Source organism: Cherax quadricarinatus, chromosome 5 (assembly GCF_038502225.1).
Source record: "Cherax quadricarinatus isolate ZL_2023a chromosome 5, ASM3850222v1, whole genome shotgun sequence".
In the NCBI taxonomy this organism is placed as follows: Eukaryota; Metazoa; Arthropoda; class Malacostraca; order Decapoda; family Parastacidae; genus Cherax; species Cherax quadricarinatus.
This window is the reverse complement of record NC_091296.1, coordinates 3509936-3527094: the sequence shown is the minus strand read 5'-3', so window position 1 is coordinate 3527094 and position 17159 is coordinate 3509936. Positions and strand designations below refer to the sequence as shown.

The window sequence follows — 17159 nt, the reverse complement described above, 5'->3', positions numbered from 1 at the left end:
ACAACTGGTTCATAAGTTTGGGACTCCCTGTACTGCTAACTGATATGTCTAGCAGATCGTCTGGTGCATCTCCAGTGCACTTCAGCAGCCACTTTATTCTTAAACATTATTTGTTGAATTTTTATCTGACTTTTGTTGACAAAGCAGTTTTGCTTTAAATGAGAATAAACAAAGAGGACACGTATTTTGAATTTTTTTTTTTATATGTTCTGTGTGAATTAAATGAACTTCCTGAATATACGTAAATCCAGTATACATAGCTAACTGTGATTTGTTCTGTTCCCTTGGTGATGTGAGGTAACTAGCTTAGCACTGGACTAAAAATGCACAGTTTGATAAAAATTCATCATCAACAAACTAAAAGATCGTCAGTTTGCACTGAGCAAAAATTAGCGTTCTGGGGTAATTATTAGCTTTATAATTAGTACATTTCCTTAGGGAAATATCCAGGAGAATATCTAAATTTTTGGTTTTAAATAGGGTACAGTAATATAACAAAGCTAAACAGACACTACGCATCAAGGATGAAAGTTCATGATGTACACTGTATTAATGTTATTAGAATTACCGACAATTTGTTAAGTAAAAGGACACAAGTTCAACTAATGCCACAATAAAATGCCACATTAGTTGCACTTGTGCTCTTGCACTTAATGTGATGTACACTGTAGGCCTCCTACGTTCTTATGCTGTACATGCGTTCCAAGCCCATCATAGTTCTTTCAGGTCATAAACATATAATTCGTCATGATTAGAATCTTTATCATGTTTCTGCGAATTGTACAGATGGCTTAGAGTGAATGTATGTTGCAGATACAATACCAGTAGAAATAGGGCCTCATATAATAACAAATTTGCATAAAGCAAAGGAAGTTATATACTGTACAGTAGTAACAAGGGATTAATAAATGTCCAGTATCTTCCTTTTCTTGTGTTTCTTATTATAAATTTGATTTTAACGCTACAAATAAAAATATTGACAAAAGAGTATCTTGTTCAAATGTCACCTTTCTTGCCTTCATACAGTACATGGAGGACTCGACTGCAAGGCTTGATGGAACGTGTATTGATATCCAGAATGCAATTATTGCGCTGTTATTGCCTTATTAACCTTAAGTTAATCTTAAGTTTGCCTGAAATGCTCTGCATATAAAGGGGCTTTTGACATGTACACCCGGTTGTTATACTCCTTTATACAAACATGTAACATGCTAAAATTAAAATGATTATTATTGTTATTATTATCAGCAGGCAGATATATTTGAACAAGAAAAGTGGTGCATAAAGCCAGAGAAGGCACTAATTACAATGAATTCACAGTCATTTATTATTGTAGATTATCCCTACGGTCACATGTTCACTTCTTTTATAAAATATTCACTGCACAATTGACTTGAGCAAATTTGTTGCATGAATTTTTATGCCACATTTCATTAATAACCTCACCTATAAATGCAGTTTACTATACTCACCCTATATCAGTGAATTTTGCATTCATACATTTAATAACTGTGAATTATGTATTGGTACTGATGCCCACTACCCACAGCCGGGTTCAGAGTCTTCAACTCTTGTATGATACTCTAGCATTACCTGTGAGCTTGGCTCCTGGGACCACATTGAAACACAAGCTTCAAATACTGGCTTCACAGTCTGTGTTGACACATCTTTCCTGAATGTGAAGAGAGTACTGTGCTGTTTGTACAACCGTATAGTATTTGCGATTTCCCTCACTTTATGTGATAGATGTATTCCAGGCCCATAACTCATATTGTAATGTCCAAATGAATTTCCAAGCACCATTTAAATTAGGGAACTTTTCTTATGTTTTGTAAACTACAGACTTAACATAAGAGCAAATTTGTCACAAATAGGGATTAACTATAATGAGAATAATAATAGTAGCAATAGAAATTGGGTCATTGCATACAGCGAACCTGTGAAAAGCCGAGAATTACACATAATAGTGTATGTGTCGTACAGTAACTTTGCTGATCAAATTGCATTCTCTTAAAGATATAAATATTATTTTAGCACAGTTTGACTCCGTTATTCTACCTTCTGGGAGAACTGGACTGGCTGACTCTGGTCACACACCTCACAAGTATAGGATGTAATATCATTCACACAAATTATTTACATATATACATATGCAGTAAGATCACAGTAAACAAGTGATATCACAATATGTAAAATAACCACAGTGAAAAAAATAGTGAAATTCCAAGCACTTTTGTGATTTCTCACATTATCAAGGAATAGTGACTATATCTTGATAATATGAGAAATCACGAAAGCACTTGGAATTTCACTATTTTTTCACTGTGGATATTTTTGTATATATACATTTTATTTTTTTATTTTTTTTATTATCACACTGGCCGATTCCCACCAAGGCAGGGTGGCCCGAAAAAGAAAAACTTTCACCATCATTCACTCCATCACTGTCTTGCCAGAAGGGTGCTTTACACTACAGTTTTTAAACTGCAACATTAACACCCCTCCTTCAGAGTGCAGGCACTGTACTTCCCATCTCCAGGACTCAAGTCCGGCCTGCCGGACTAGAAAACAAAATTGGCTATATACATAAATAACCTACACATAGGAGAGAGAAACTTACGATGGCATATCGGTTCAACTTGGACCATTTATGAAGCCACACTGTGACTTTGTAAGTGGTCCAAGTCAGATCGAAACGTCGTTGTAAGTTTCTCTTTCCTACATACGGGTTATTTGTGCATTGTTCCGGTCATGGTATTGTACCTTTTTGTCTACATTTTCATTGGAAGGATATACAGTAACTTTTTGGACTTGGATCGGCATACAGTCTTAATGTTGTTAGTTTTTGATGTGTACAAGTCCAGTCTTACAAAACTGTATCTCACACTTGTGTTGTCTGCACAACCCCTGTTACTGCATCAAGAGTGACAAGAATTACATAAATTGGTAACATACTCTTTAATGCTCCTCTTATTGAAACTTCTTTGCTTTTGCTTTCAAGTCAAAATCTGTTTGTTAAATGCAATGGTGCTGTAATTTTTTTATATATCCAGAGTTAATAAGACATCGTGCTAAAAACACATGATAAACATCAATATTTTTAGGTTAATTAAAACCTTTTGTGTGAAGTATATTGTTTTTGAAGTTGTTTTGTATAAAGTTTTGAAGAAACATTGTAAATGTTTGATAATGGCCGTGGCAGGGTACGATGCTATGGGCCGGGTATAGAGTCTTCGGGACCAGTGGTCGGGGCACCCACGAACTTCACCATCGAGACTTTTAGTGCTGGAAAGGGAAAAGTTGAAGCCTTCTTACAAACGCCAGATGGTCACGTTGAAACTGTAAGTACAAATGCGATTTTATATTGTCACACATTATTGATTGCTGAACATTATAATGAACAAATGTAAACAATTCAATGGAGTGATTGGAATTTGACCCCATGCTCTGGTGGTCCTGAAACTGACAGTCTATTACATTATACTACTACAGTACTGTAGTGGGCTTATAATTTAATACCTTTCAAACTGCAGGTTCAAATTCCAATCGCTTTATCAAAATATATTACTACAGTATTCATATAAGCTTGTTCTATGTTTAATGTTAACTCTCATTGTTAAAATTTCAGTTATATATATACATGTATTTACTCCAATGATATTTTTGAAAGTGCCTGATAGCTATATTGAAAATGTGAGTAGTACTAATGCAATTTTTATAATACAATACTGCATACACCATTATGCTTTATATGAGGTGACTAAAATACCGGGAGCAAGGAGCTAGAAATCCCTTCTCCTGTATGAATTACTAAATTTAAGAAGAAAGACTTTTGTTTTTCTTTTTGGGTTACCCTGCCTCGGTGGGATAGAGCCGGTTCATTGAATATTTTCTATAATGATGTTTGTCTTGCATGAGCAGTATTATGTGTTGTTAATGGAGATAAATGGTATAAAATATCGACATGATGGAAAATTAGACACAGATTCTGTATACATGTAATTTGTTCCTTTATTGACTTTGTTTCACCCACACAGCTGGCTTTATCAAGTCACAAACAGATCTACCTGGGTAAGGGGTACATGAGTATATATATAGTGTGGAGAGTCAGGTAGAGAATGTTAGGTAGGTTGTACTGAGACTGACCTGCATGGGATATGCAAATTCATCCCAAATCCAACCTACCTAACATTCTCCACCTGACTCTCCACACTATATAGTATACTCATGTACTCCTTTCCTAGGCCGATCTATCTGTGATGTGATAAAGCCCACTGTGTGGGTGAAACATAGTCAATAAAGGATGGCATTTTACTGCATTTGTGTCTATTTTTTCCATGTATTGTTAATGTTGAGCTGATATTTTTCAATACTTTGGCAGCTGGAGTGTAAGTTCAACAATGACAGGAACTTAACTTACACCTGCAAGTACACACCTAAGTGTGAGGGCGACTTTGTTGTCATTGTCAAGTAAGTTTCTCTTTTGTCAATAATGTGCCATGTGTGATTTAGTAATTGTAAAAAAAAAAATTGTGAAATTTTACATGCTCTCCATTTTAGCATATGTTGCAGTATTTATATAATGCCAGATATCAGTCTTAACAGCAATCTTCACAATTTGTTTGATTGATTCTTTAATATATATACTGTATTTAGATAATTTAAATTAAGGTATTATAAATTCTTCTATTATTACATTGGTTAGATTTCTATAGAATTTATTAGAAACTATAAATACGACCAAAGTGCTGTACAGTATTTTTGTGCCAATTATCTAGAATAATTACCAAATTAAGTGTGTTGTGAGGCTACAGTGCTGTGATATTTTGTTGAGTTTCTTATATTTTTCAGCTTAACTGCTTTTCTTTTTCCACAGTTACTATTTATCAACTGTTTCAGGTTTAGTGGACGAGAGATCCCCAAATCACCATTCCGGGTCAATGTGTCTGGGTTTGCAGGTGACCCCACTAAGGTCACAGCCTCAGGTCCAGGTCTGGAACCTGAGGGAGTCACCATCAACAGACCAACATATTTTGATATATTTACTAAGGGTGAGTTGGGTGATGCTGAAGAATTTCAATATTACTTCATTTCTTGCTGTCGGCTTGTTGATGGCTTCTTATATATCAGTTTTTTAAATTAAAGAAATTTGCGTGAATTTGTTCATTGCTCAGTTGAATCGTTGCTCTAGTGTTTCGCTATTATCATCGAATATTTTACATCCTTATTCACAGAGGTGCAGTCAGTCTGAGGAAATACAGTAGGCATATTTCATATACATGTACACCCTTCCCACATCTTGGAAGGGTTGCTTTTTTCTGCATAACGTCACCTCTCTTATAAAGCTCTTCTGTATAGTGCAATTGTTCATAAATGTGATTAAAAAGAGGGCATCAAAAATTTAATAGTATGAACCATGAAGGCCTTTCCACAAGCTTTTCAATTTTGGGTGTATTTTTTTCAGTTGCATTTATGAAAAATTGCACTATATATAGAGGAGCTTTATAAGAGAGTTGACTATATTATAACACATTGTGACTGACAGAAGGATTACTTGTTGTCCTCCATACATTGTGACTAACAGAAGGATTACTTGTTGTCCTCCATACATTGTGACTAACAGAAGGATTACTTGTTGTCCTCCATACATTGTGACTAACAGTAGGATTACTTGTTGTCCTTCATACATTGTGGCTAACAGAAGGATTACTTGTTGTCCTCCATACATTGTGACTAACAGAAGGATTACTTGTTGTCCTTCATACATTGTGGCTAACAGAAGGATTACTTGTTGTCCTCCATACATTGTGACTAACAGAAGGATTACTTGTTGTCCTCCATACATTGTGACTAACAGAAGGATTACTTGTTGTCCTTCATACATTGTGGCTAACAGAAGGATTACTTCTTGTCTTCCATACATTGTGGCTAACAGAAGGATTACTTGTTGTCCTCCATACATTTGCTTTAAAGTTACACTTCTGGAGAATATAACTCATGGTAATGGAACAGTTAACAACTGACCTACAATTTTGAGATCATTACTATGTTCACGAGGATGCAGTTGTTGTACAGATACTGAGAAACGGGCAGTAAAGGGTGATCCAAGGATCATTAGGCGTTCACTTACATTGTGTCACCTCCCATCTTTCTTTTATCAAGGGGAATAAAAGTCACAACAATAGGCCTGGAACAATTCACAAATAACCTGCATGTAGGAGAGGAGTATTTTGATGGCATTTCAGCCCATCCTGGACCACTGTCAAGTTCCAACTGTTGTGACTTGGTAGTGGTTCAGGATAAGATAAGTTGTGTACAGACTTTTAACCCTGAGGGTTAGTCACCCAGGATAACCCAAGAAAGTCATTGTGTCATTGAGGAATGTCTTATTTCCATTAGGGTCCTTTAATCATGTACCTCAGGATGTGACCCACCAAAATATCATCACACGTTTCCCTTCCTGAGTGTGGGATACATGTAAATTTTTCTATCATATATATGAGGTACTGAACCTAGAAGATCAACAACAGTTTGTTTTGGCATGCAGTAAAATATCTTGGTGAGGGCAGTTTTGCATCTTTTCCAATGGTTATTCTTGTTACACATGAAATATCCTCATTTCGCTATAAAATAAAGTAAAAGTATAAAATCACTCTGTTGCTGTAAGCAGTTGGATGGGATTCACTCGTAGCCATCTGCCCTGCGTCATCTGCTTAGTAAGTGAAAATGGATGACTAAAGAAAATAATGAATATTGTGAGACTAAGACCAAACCTTATGTGCTGAAAGTCATCTACTTTGCGTAAGGAACTGAAACCATCTTAAAGTTCATTCATACACTTGAGAGAAAGTTTGAGTTTGGAAGGGATAGTAGTAATACTTTTTTTTATATCTTGAAGAATATGTTGGATTCTGTTAATTGCTGTTCTGTTAGTGATACAAAGAACAAAAAGATAATACTATGACTAGTTAATAGTCCAAGTTAGTTTCTTTCTCCTATGTGTGGGTTATTTGTGTATTAGTGATATGAACTTGCAGTGGAGTGACTGAGCAGCAGTGTTGTCTCTTATCAGCATAAACTCTTCCCATTGTATTAAGGACATAATTGATAAATTTACAGCCAAGGTGTCTTGCAAATAGAGGAAAACTATATTTGTTTCTTTAGTTATGCATACTAAGCAGTATGTAAGGAATCTTATCAATTTACGAGTGGAAAAATTTCACATAAAACAACATTCATTTTGAATATGTTTTAATTTCTTGTCTTAATTTACTATTTAATCATTATATTATAGTAGTGATAGTCTAGCAGTTATTATTCTCACCATGGATAATGTAAATAATCCTATATGAAGTAGTGGATGGGTGGAGAGTGGTAAACCATTGGGAGAGAATAATGACACATGTAAAGGAGATCTGTATATTTTGGTCTCAGACAGAGACTCTCTGACTGAGAGAGATCTTTGACTGATATAATCTCTGACTGAGAGAGGTCTTTGACTGATAGGATCTCTGACTGAGAGAAGTCTTTGACTGAGAGAGTCTCAGACTGAGAGAGGTCTTTGACTGAGAGAGTCTCAGACTGAGAGAGGTCTTTGACTGAGAGAGTCTCAGACTGAGAGAGGTCTTTGACTGAGAGAGTCTCAGACTGAGAGAGGTCTTTGACTGAGAGAGTCTCAGACTGAGAGAGGTCTTTGACTGAGAGAGTCTCAGACTGAGAGAGGTCTTTGACTGAGAGAGTCTCAGATTGAGAGAGTTCTTTGACTGAAAGAATCTCTGACTGAGTGGGTCTTTGAGGCTGTAATATACCAGTTTCTTTACATGGGTTTCATTTATCTGTCCAAGAGTTTTCTCACTGCTCATCCATCATTGTTTAATACTAGTTGATGGATATTTAACAATACTGTACATTGTACTGTTCCTTATTAGTGGAGTAGTTAATGTTATAGAGTAGAACCCCCATATCTGAGGATTCGGTTTCCGTGGTTGCAGTTATCCATGGTTTACCATGGCGCGAAAATAAATTTTGCTTAATAATGTCATCATTTGCTGATGACACTGTGCTCTTGGGAGATTCTGAAGAGAAGTTGCAGAAATTGGTGGATGAATTTGGTAGGGTGTGCAAAAGAAGAAAATTAAAGGTGAATACAGGAAAGAGTAAGGTTATGAGGATAACAAAAAGATTAGGTGATGAAAGATTGAATATCAGATTGGAGGGAGAGAGTATGGAGGAGGTGAACGTATTCAGATATTTGGGAGTGGACGTGTCAGCGGATGGGTCTATGAAAGATGAGGTGAATCATAGAATTGATGAGGGAAAAAGAGTGAGTGGTGCACTTAGGAGTCTGTGGAGACAAAGAACTTTGTCCTTGGAGGCAAAGAGGGGAATGTATGAGAGTATAGTTTTACCAACGCTCTTATATGGGTGTGAAGCGTGGGTGATGAATGTTGCAGCGAGGAGAAGGCTGGAGGCAGTGGAGATGTCATGTCTGAGGGCAATGTGTGGTGTGAATATAATGCAGAGAATTCGTAGTTTGGAAGTTAGGAGGAGGTGCGGGATTACCAAAACTGTTGTCCAGAGGGCTGAGGAAGGGTTGTTGAGGTGGTTCGGACATGTAGAGAGAATGGAGCGAAACAGAATGACTTCAAGAGTGTATCAGTCTGTAGTGGAAGGAAGGCGGGGTAGGGGTCGGCCTAGGAAGGGTTGGAGGGAGGGGGTAAAGGAGGTTTTGTGTGCGAGGGGCTTGGACTTCCAGCAGGCATGCGTGAGCGTGTTTGATAGGAGTGAATGGAGACAAATGGTTTTTAATACTTGACGTGCTGTTGGAGTGTGAGCAAAGTAACATTTATGAAGGGATTCAGGGAAACCGGCAGGCCGGACTTGAGTCCTGGAGATGGGAAGTACAATGCCTGCACTCTGAAGGAGGGGTGTTAATGTTGCAGTTTAAAAACTGTAGTGTAAAGCACCCTTCTGGCAAGACAGTGATGGAGTGAATGATGGTGAAAGTTTTTCTTTTTCGGGCCACCCTGCCTTGGTGGGAATCGGCCGGTGTGATAATAAATATAAAAAATAAATGGCCCCAAAGCACAAAAGTAGTGATGGGACAGTTCTTCAAAGCCTAATAGAAGCCATGAAATGCCTCCCATCATTGAAAAGTGTTAATTCTTGACTTATTGTGCATAATTAATCAGTTAAACTTCATCATAGGTAAGTTTGTAAATGAAAAATGACTTACATGTAGGGTTTGCTACTATCTGCAGTTTCGGGTATCCACGGTAGGTTTTGGTATAACCTGCGGATATGGGGGACTACTGTACCTTATTCTAGAGCAGATATTTTTACACTAAATATCTGTGTAATACTGTACAAATTAAATCTACATCAAGCAGAATAAATGTTGTAATAATGTCCTAATGTAGACAACGACATCAGAGGTGTTTCAGAGAATCATGGTGAGCTTAATCTCTGAACTTTGCTAAACATTGCCCTTAAGCACAATATATGTAACTAAAAGTAATGAAAACATTTTTCACTTAATTTTTTGAAGTTACTGCATTATTTTTTTCACATAAATTGTGTATTTTTTAAGGCCTTTTTTTGAGCAGAGTCAAGATGGTAAGTTGAGTCTTGCTCTCAGCAACGCCTCAAAGTCATAACATTAATGGTATACAGTGACATGTTGATGAATTTGACACATGTTCAACACCTGAAGATCTTTATTTTTGAAAAAAAAAAAGCCACTGGTTGGCAAAACATTTTCAGAATGAAGCAATGTAGGTGTTTACATGGTCTTTATTTAAAAAAAAAAAAAAACACTGGTTGGCAAAAGTTTTCAAGACAGACGTGTGCAGGTGTTGTACATGTGTCTAACTCAGCAACGTCTCAATAATATAAGTAATATAGTATAGAAGAGTGGTGCTTGATATACTGACGAATATCTTTTTTACCCCTCCTCTAAACCCCCCTTCAATGTACTAACACAATGACTCGCCCTTCTCTCTCGCTTCTGCTTTTGTTCTTGTATTTTTGTGCTTGTTGTTGTGTCCTTTATTTATTAATATTGAAAACTGAATGTTAAATTTTGAAAATTTTAATTAAAATCATTATATTTATTGACTGACACTGTCCATTAAGCTTTATTCTGGCATCATCCTAATTTCTTCACTCGTATTGTTCTAATATAATTTGTGTTTATAACCTGTTCTTTCACTTTGTTAATATTATAAACTTTTGTTTGGTAATGATTCCTTGGTAATTAATTTCTAATCAATCTTATGCAACATCTGTTTACGTTACACAAAAACATTCCTGCGTAATGTAACATTCACTCAAAATACGGACGATGTTAACTTGGTCTAAATACGTTTCTGTCTATATACTTTACTCTTTCATTTACTTTCGAATGAACAAATTATTCTATAAAATGATTGAACTTGTCAAATGTTTCTTGTGACACACTGCAAAAAATTCACCATAATCTGAAATTCACTGTATTCTGTTTCTAAATTCTCATTTTGCTAATTCCTCTTTTGTTAATTCTCATTTCCTTAATTCAATTTTTTAATTCAAATTTTTTATTCTCATTTTGCATAATCATCATTTTCTTCATATTTCTTAATTTATTCTAATCCTTATTTTTTAATCCACAATTTTTTTTTTTTTTTTTTTTCTTAATTCTTATTTTCACTCCACAACTTCTCACACATCTTTGAAATTTGGTTTTGGTTTGTTATCTTTTAACCAATATAATTATTTTTATGTAAATTATTTATAATATAACCTAATATGATTTTTTTCTGAATGCAATACTGTTGTTTTTGTGTTGATATCCCTTTTACATTGACTGAAAAAAACCGTAATACCTTTGCATTATAAACTTTTTTTGTTTTATGAAAATTTTGTGCATGATGTTCTAACATCTATAATAATATTTTTTTTCCCATACCACCATATTTGATACTATCCTCACTTCCACCACATCTACCCTACAACCCTCGGTAGATTCACAAACTCCTTTGTATGGTAACTATGCCTTCTCTCACACTAACACTGGCCGTCGACGCTCTAGCACCGTTCTTACAAGCCCCCGTTCCCATTTCTCCCAATCCTCTCCTACCATATTAGATGCAGGGCGAGGTACGCCAGAGGTCATTGTGCTAGATCCGGCCGGTCACAAGAACACGGTGCCCGTCAAGACTCGGCAGATCAGTGACGACGTCTACCGTTGTGAGTACGTAGCTTCAGGCATCGGTCTACATTCCATCAACATCTTTTTTGCTGGCCAGTCCATTACAGGAAGTCCATTTGGTGTCAAGGTGTCCCCAGGTAAGAATGTTGTTATTACATACTGTATTATTAGTTCTGTTATAATTTCTTCTTCTTCTTCTTCCTCTTCTTCTTCTTCTTCTTCTTCTTCTTCTTCTTCTTCTTCTTCTTCTTCTTCTTCTTCTTCTTCTTCTTCTTCTTCTTCTTCTTCTTCTTCTTCTTTTTTTCTTCTTCTTTTCTTCTTTTCTTCATCATCTTCTTCATCTTCTTCTTCTTCTTCTTCTTCTTCTTCTTCTTCTTCTTCTTCTTCTTCTTCTTCTTCTTCTTCTTCTTCTTCTTCTTCTTCTTCTTCTTCGTCTTCTTTTTTTCTTCTTCTTTTCTTCTTCTTTTCTTCATCATCTTCTTCATCTTCTTCTTCTTCTTCTTCTTCTTCTTCTTCTTCTTCTTCTTCTTCTTCTTCTTCTTCTTCTTCTTCTTCTTCTTATTATTATTATTATTATTATTTTCTTTTATTATTATTATTATCACACTGGCCGCCCACCAAGGCAGGGTGGCCCGAAAAAGAAAAACTTTCACCATCATTCACTCCATCACTGTCTTGCCAGAAGGGTGCTTTACACTACAGTTTTTAAACTGCAACATTAACACCCCTCCTTCAGAGTGCAGGCACTGTACTTCCCATCTCCAGGACTTAAGTCCGGCCTGCCGGTTTCCCTGAACCCCTTCATAAATGTTACTTTGCTCACACTCCAACAGCACGTCAAGTATTAAAAACCATTTGTCTCCATTCACTCCTATCAAACACGCTCACGCGTGCCTGCTGGAAGTCCAAGCCCCTCGCACACAAAACCTCCTTTACCCCCTCCCTCCAACCTTTCCTAGTCCGACCCCTACCCCGCCTGCCTTCCACTACAGACTGATACACTCTTGAAGTTATTCTGTTTCGCTCCATTCTCTCCACATGTCTGAACCACCTCAACAACCCTTCCTCAGCCCTCTGGACAACAGTTTTGGTAATCCCGCACCTCCTCCTAACTTCCAAACTACGAATTCTCTGCATTATATTCACACCACACATTGCTCTCAGACATGACATCTCCACTGCCTCCAGCCTTCTCCTCGCTGCAACATTCATCACCCATGCTTCACACCCATATAAGAGCGTTGGTAAAACTATACTCTCATACATTCCCCTCTTTGCCTCCAAGGACAAAGTTCTTTGTCTCCACAGACTCCTAAGTGCACCACTCACCCTTTTCCCCTCATCAATTCTATGATTCACCTCATCTTTCATAGACCCATCCGCTGACACGTCCACTCCCAAATATCTGAATACATTCACCTCCTCCATACTCTCTCCCTCCAATCTGATATCCAAACTTTCATCACCTAATCTTTTTGTTATCCTCATAACCTTACTCTTTCCTGTATTCACTTTCAATTTTCTTCTTTTGCACACCCTACCAAATTCATCCACCAATCTCTGCAACTTCTCTTCAGAATCTCTCAAGAGCACTGTCATCAGCAAAGAGCAACTGTGACAACTCCCACTTTATGTGTGATTCTTTATCTTTTAACTCCACGCCTCTTGCCAAGACCCTCGCATTTACTTCTCTTACAACCCCATCTATAAATATATTAAACAACCACGGTGACATCACTCATCCTTGTCTAAGGCCTACTTTTACTGGGAAATAATTTCCCTCTTTCCTACATACTCTAACTTGAGCCTCGCTATCCTCGTAAAAACTCTTCACTGCTTTCAGTAACCTACCTCCTACACCATACACCTGCAACATCTGCATCAGGGAAACCGGTTATTTTCTTATAGTCGGACTTGAGTCCTGGAAATGGGAAGTACAATGCCTGCACTTTAAAGGAGGGGTTTGGGATATTGGCAGTTTGCAGGGATATGTTGTGTATCTTTATACGTATATGCTTCTAAACTGTTGTATTCTGAGCACCTCTGCAAAAGCAGTGATAATGTGTGAGTGTGGTGAAAGTGTTGAATGATGATGAAAGTATTTTCTTTTTGGGGATTTTCTTTCTTTTTTTGGGTCACCCTGCCTCGGTGGGAGACGACCAACTTGTTGAAAAAAAAAAAAAAATATTAATTATAATATTCATGGGGAAGATTAAAGCCCATAAAGGTCATATAGTTTCTTAGGATTGGAAAGTAATCAGGTTTGATTTAAGGGGAGGGTGTCTCCATTTCCTTAGATCAAGGGCCCTTTACCGACATCAAGGTACTCATTAAAGGAACTTTTGACTCTTGTATAATTTTGTTGAATGATTTTTTTAATGAAACATATACTATAGCAGAAACTTAACTTTTTAAATTTTTCAACATGGCAGCTATTTTTTAATATGATGGCTAATGCTGACATGGATATCCTGGGGCTTTAGTACAGTCATACTCGGCCCTACGTCATGAATTGTTTCCATGAGCCGTGACATGACCCGATTTTTTATGTAAACCAGACATAATGTTAAAATTGCTTTAAAATGATAACAAACACTGTAAAAATAGTGTAAATAACTTGCAAAAGAATAATTTTAGTCATATTTTTTAAAGAATAATGGACAAAATTAAAAAATTATGATGTAGGTGACGTTGCTGACTGATGTAAAGTCGGACATAATGACGTTTCCTGAACTGAAATTTTCTCTTGAAAAGTGGCGTAAAGGTGAATTTGACATAGGCTGAAATGACATAAAGTGGAGTATGACTGTATATATATTGTTCTGAATAAATATCTTGATATTTTGATCAATTTTCAGCTTTTATCTAATTTCTTGTTTTGTTTTATTTTTTACCTTAAAGTTGCTGGGCTACTAACTGTGTACATTGAAAAGAATACCATCTATAATTTTTAAAATGTATTTTTATCAATGTTTGGAATATCAGATAACATTAAGTGAATATTAAATTAGATTTGTATCTTTTTTATATTTTGATTTAAGCAGAAATTGATTTCAAATAGTCCTCCCTGTATTTACTCCATTGTGAAATTGTCTTCACTGTGACAGTGTGTGATGCCCGGAAGGTTCGAGCCTCAGGCCGAGGACTCCAGCCCAATGGTATTAGAGTTAAAGATTCTGCTGACTTCAAGGTTCATACTGAGGGAGCTGGTGAAGGCAATGTAGAAGTTAAAGTAATTGGACCAGGTAAGGTGAAAAACTTTTGTTGTGTAAATATTATCTCTTCAGAGAAATGGGTCATGTTTTATTATCCAGACTTTCTCGTTTTTTGCGTTAGTGTGGATTTGTGGTTTTAACATAAAAAATGTTAATAGAAATAAACCACACTTACTAGAACTGAAGAATACCAACAAAAAAATTAATATAACTAATATTGAGATGTTAATAAACTTAATGAGTCAATATTATTATTCTTCATTTTCTTAGTGCAGTAAGCCCTCAATATAACACACCTTGATATTCCAAACTTTTAAAATTCTATAGACAAAATCCATTGAATAAATGATACTTTTAACTTCTTTATTTTCAATGTTTATTGGATTTTTATACTAAAGTATATAGTTTATACACTAAAGTGTATAGAGCACTTTAGTGCATTTTCGTGACTATTTTTTAACATATTGATAAAATGAACACTCAGGCAATCCCCTTTTAGTTTGTTATATCGAGGATTTACTATACTGTACCGCATTTGTTAACTGTGAATGTTGTCTTTATTATTGCATTATTTTCTTTTTATTAATAACATATGTTGTATTATCTTGCAGGAGGGTCCCATGAAGTTGTGAAGGTTAAGCAGATAGATGCCTACACATTTGAGTATATTTACCATCCCAAGAAAGAGGGTCGCTACATTGTTATGGTTTCATATGGTGGGCAAGAAATACCCAAGAGCCCATTTGAGGTGAGAAGAAGCACCTTTATGTGGAAATAAGTACAAGAATTTTTTTTTTTTCAATGCACTGGCCATCTTGCACTGAGGCAAGGGGACCTAAAATGAAAACAAAAGTTTTTGTTTCTATATGTAGTAATAATATAGAACATTAAGGAACAACACCATGACTGGAAAAATACACAGTAACCTGCACATAGGAAAAAGAAACTTAATGACGATGTTTCAGCCTGACTTGGACCATTAACTAGTCACACAAGCACACGAAGGTAAAGGAGCCAATACAGTGGAACCTCGGCTTACAAATTTAATCCGTTCTGTGGACTTGTTCGTATCCTGATTTGTTCATATGCTGGGTCAATTTTCCTCTTTTAAATTAACTGAAATGAAATTAATTCGTTCCAGCTGAATTCCTGCTCTCAGGAGGCATGACAAAATAACCCTACGGCTTATTTATCAGTCACAATTCATCTAATATGACATAAAAAACAATAAAACTAACATAGAAACCTGATATACACTCTAGAATGAATAAAATATGTCATTATATGGACTGCGAGGGAGGAGGATTGTGGTTGAGAGAATGGTCGCTGTGTACAATTTTTGTGTTTATCTCGCTACACTACATACCTAGTGTATGCTTATCAATGATTTCTTGCTTTATTTCCATGCACATCATCCTCTTTTTCTTCTTGGCACTGTCCTTTCCACTTGCTTTCTTAGGACCCATGGTTACAAGAAAGAAATCTGAGGAATTAACTGCACAAAACGTAAGGAAATCATGAGAATTCCTTGTACCGTGAGGGTAGCTCCGTAAGCACTTGTGCATTGGTGAGCATTGTTTTGATTGACACTGCTATCTGGTGGTGGTGTTGTCAAACTAAATTATACGCAGTACGTACATAGTATTATTGTTATTATTATATTGTTATTATTTATTATACATTATTATTATGTATTATTATCATGAATATTAGTACATACATATTATTATAATAATAATTATTATCATTATTATTAATTTAGGGACCTGGAGCACAGATACAATTCCCTAGATCAAGAGCCCCTCACCATATATGTACTACTAATAATAATAATAATCATTATTATAACAATAATAATACAATATACTAATAATAATAACAGTAAGGAGAAACTTCAAAAGTCTGCCAGTAGTTGGCACCACCATCAGCAAAACATTGGTAACCACTACTAGTACACTTTTAACCTGTCTAGACTTAAGTAGTCTATTAGTACTATTAGGTTAAGTCTGCCTGAAATGCCTCAGCATGATAGTGGCTTTCTTTGCTCCAGTCATATTACGATATGTAAACAAACATTGTAACCTTTGCAAAGAAATAAATATTTTATTTATTTATTTATTTAAGGAATCTCCCTTGAGGGGGAAGTTCACATCCTGAAATTTCATTCGTATCCAGAAGCAAAAAATCGACTGAACAACAGTTCATATTCTGAAAAATTTGCATGGTGGGGCGTTCGTAAGCCGAGGTTCCACTGTATATATACAGTGGCACCTTGAGTTACAAGCTTAATTCATTCCAAAAGGCTGATCGAGTGCCGATACTGAACGAATTTGTTCCCATAAGGAATAATGAAAATTAGTTTAATCCATTTCAGACCCCCAAAAATACACTTACAAAAGCACTTACAAAAGTACACTTACATAATTGTTCAAGTTGAGAGCCGCTCGTAACTCAAGGTACCACTGTACTGACTCCCTTACTGCCATGTGTTAGTGTGACTAGTTAATGGTCCAAGTTGGGCAGAAATGTTGTCATAGTCTTTTTCTTATGTGCAGGTCATTTGTGTAATGTAGTAATAATATTGCTATAACATAGTAATAATATTACTACTTTTTTTTTTAAGCACATCGGTCGTCTCCCACCGAGGCAGGGTGACTCAAAAAGAAAGAAAATCCCCAAAAAGAAAATACTTTCATCATCATTCAATACTTTCATCTCACTCATACATAATCTCTGTCTTTGCAGAGGCACTCAGA

At 36.0% G+C, this 17159-nt stretch overlaps 1 protein-coding gene across 9 annotated transcripts in view; it reads left to right on the top strand.

Moving 5' to 3' along the window:
- Positions 1-17159, top strand: part of cher (filamin protein cher) — a 482745-nt gene that overhangs the window by 220324 nt on the left and 245262 nt on the right. For 6 of the 9 annotated variants that reach the window (XM_053771249.2, XM_053771248.2, XM_053771247.2 and 3 more), the window contains exons 5-10: positions 3203-3341; positions 4382-4470; positions 4900-5051; positions 11002-11325; positions 14296-14433; positions 15015-15151. In XM_053771249.2, the coding sequence (XP_053627224.2) occupies positions 3203-3341; positions 4382-4470; positions 4900-5051; positions 11002-11325; positions 14296-14433; positions 15015-15151 (979 nt within the window). The remainder of the gene's footprint in view (positions 1-3202; positions 3342-4381; positions 4471-4899; positions 5052-11001; positions 11326-14295; positions 14434-15014; positions 15152-17159) is intronic. The other 3 variants (XM_053771251.2, XM_053771254.2, XM_053771253.2) reach the window with 1 other exon arrangement.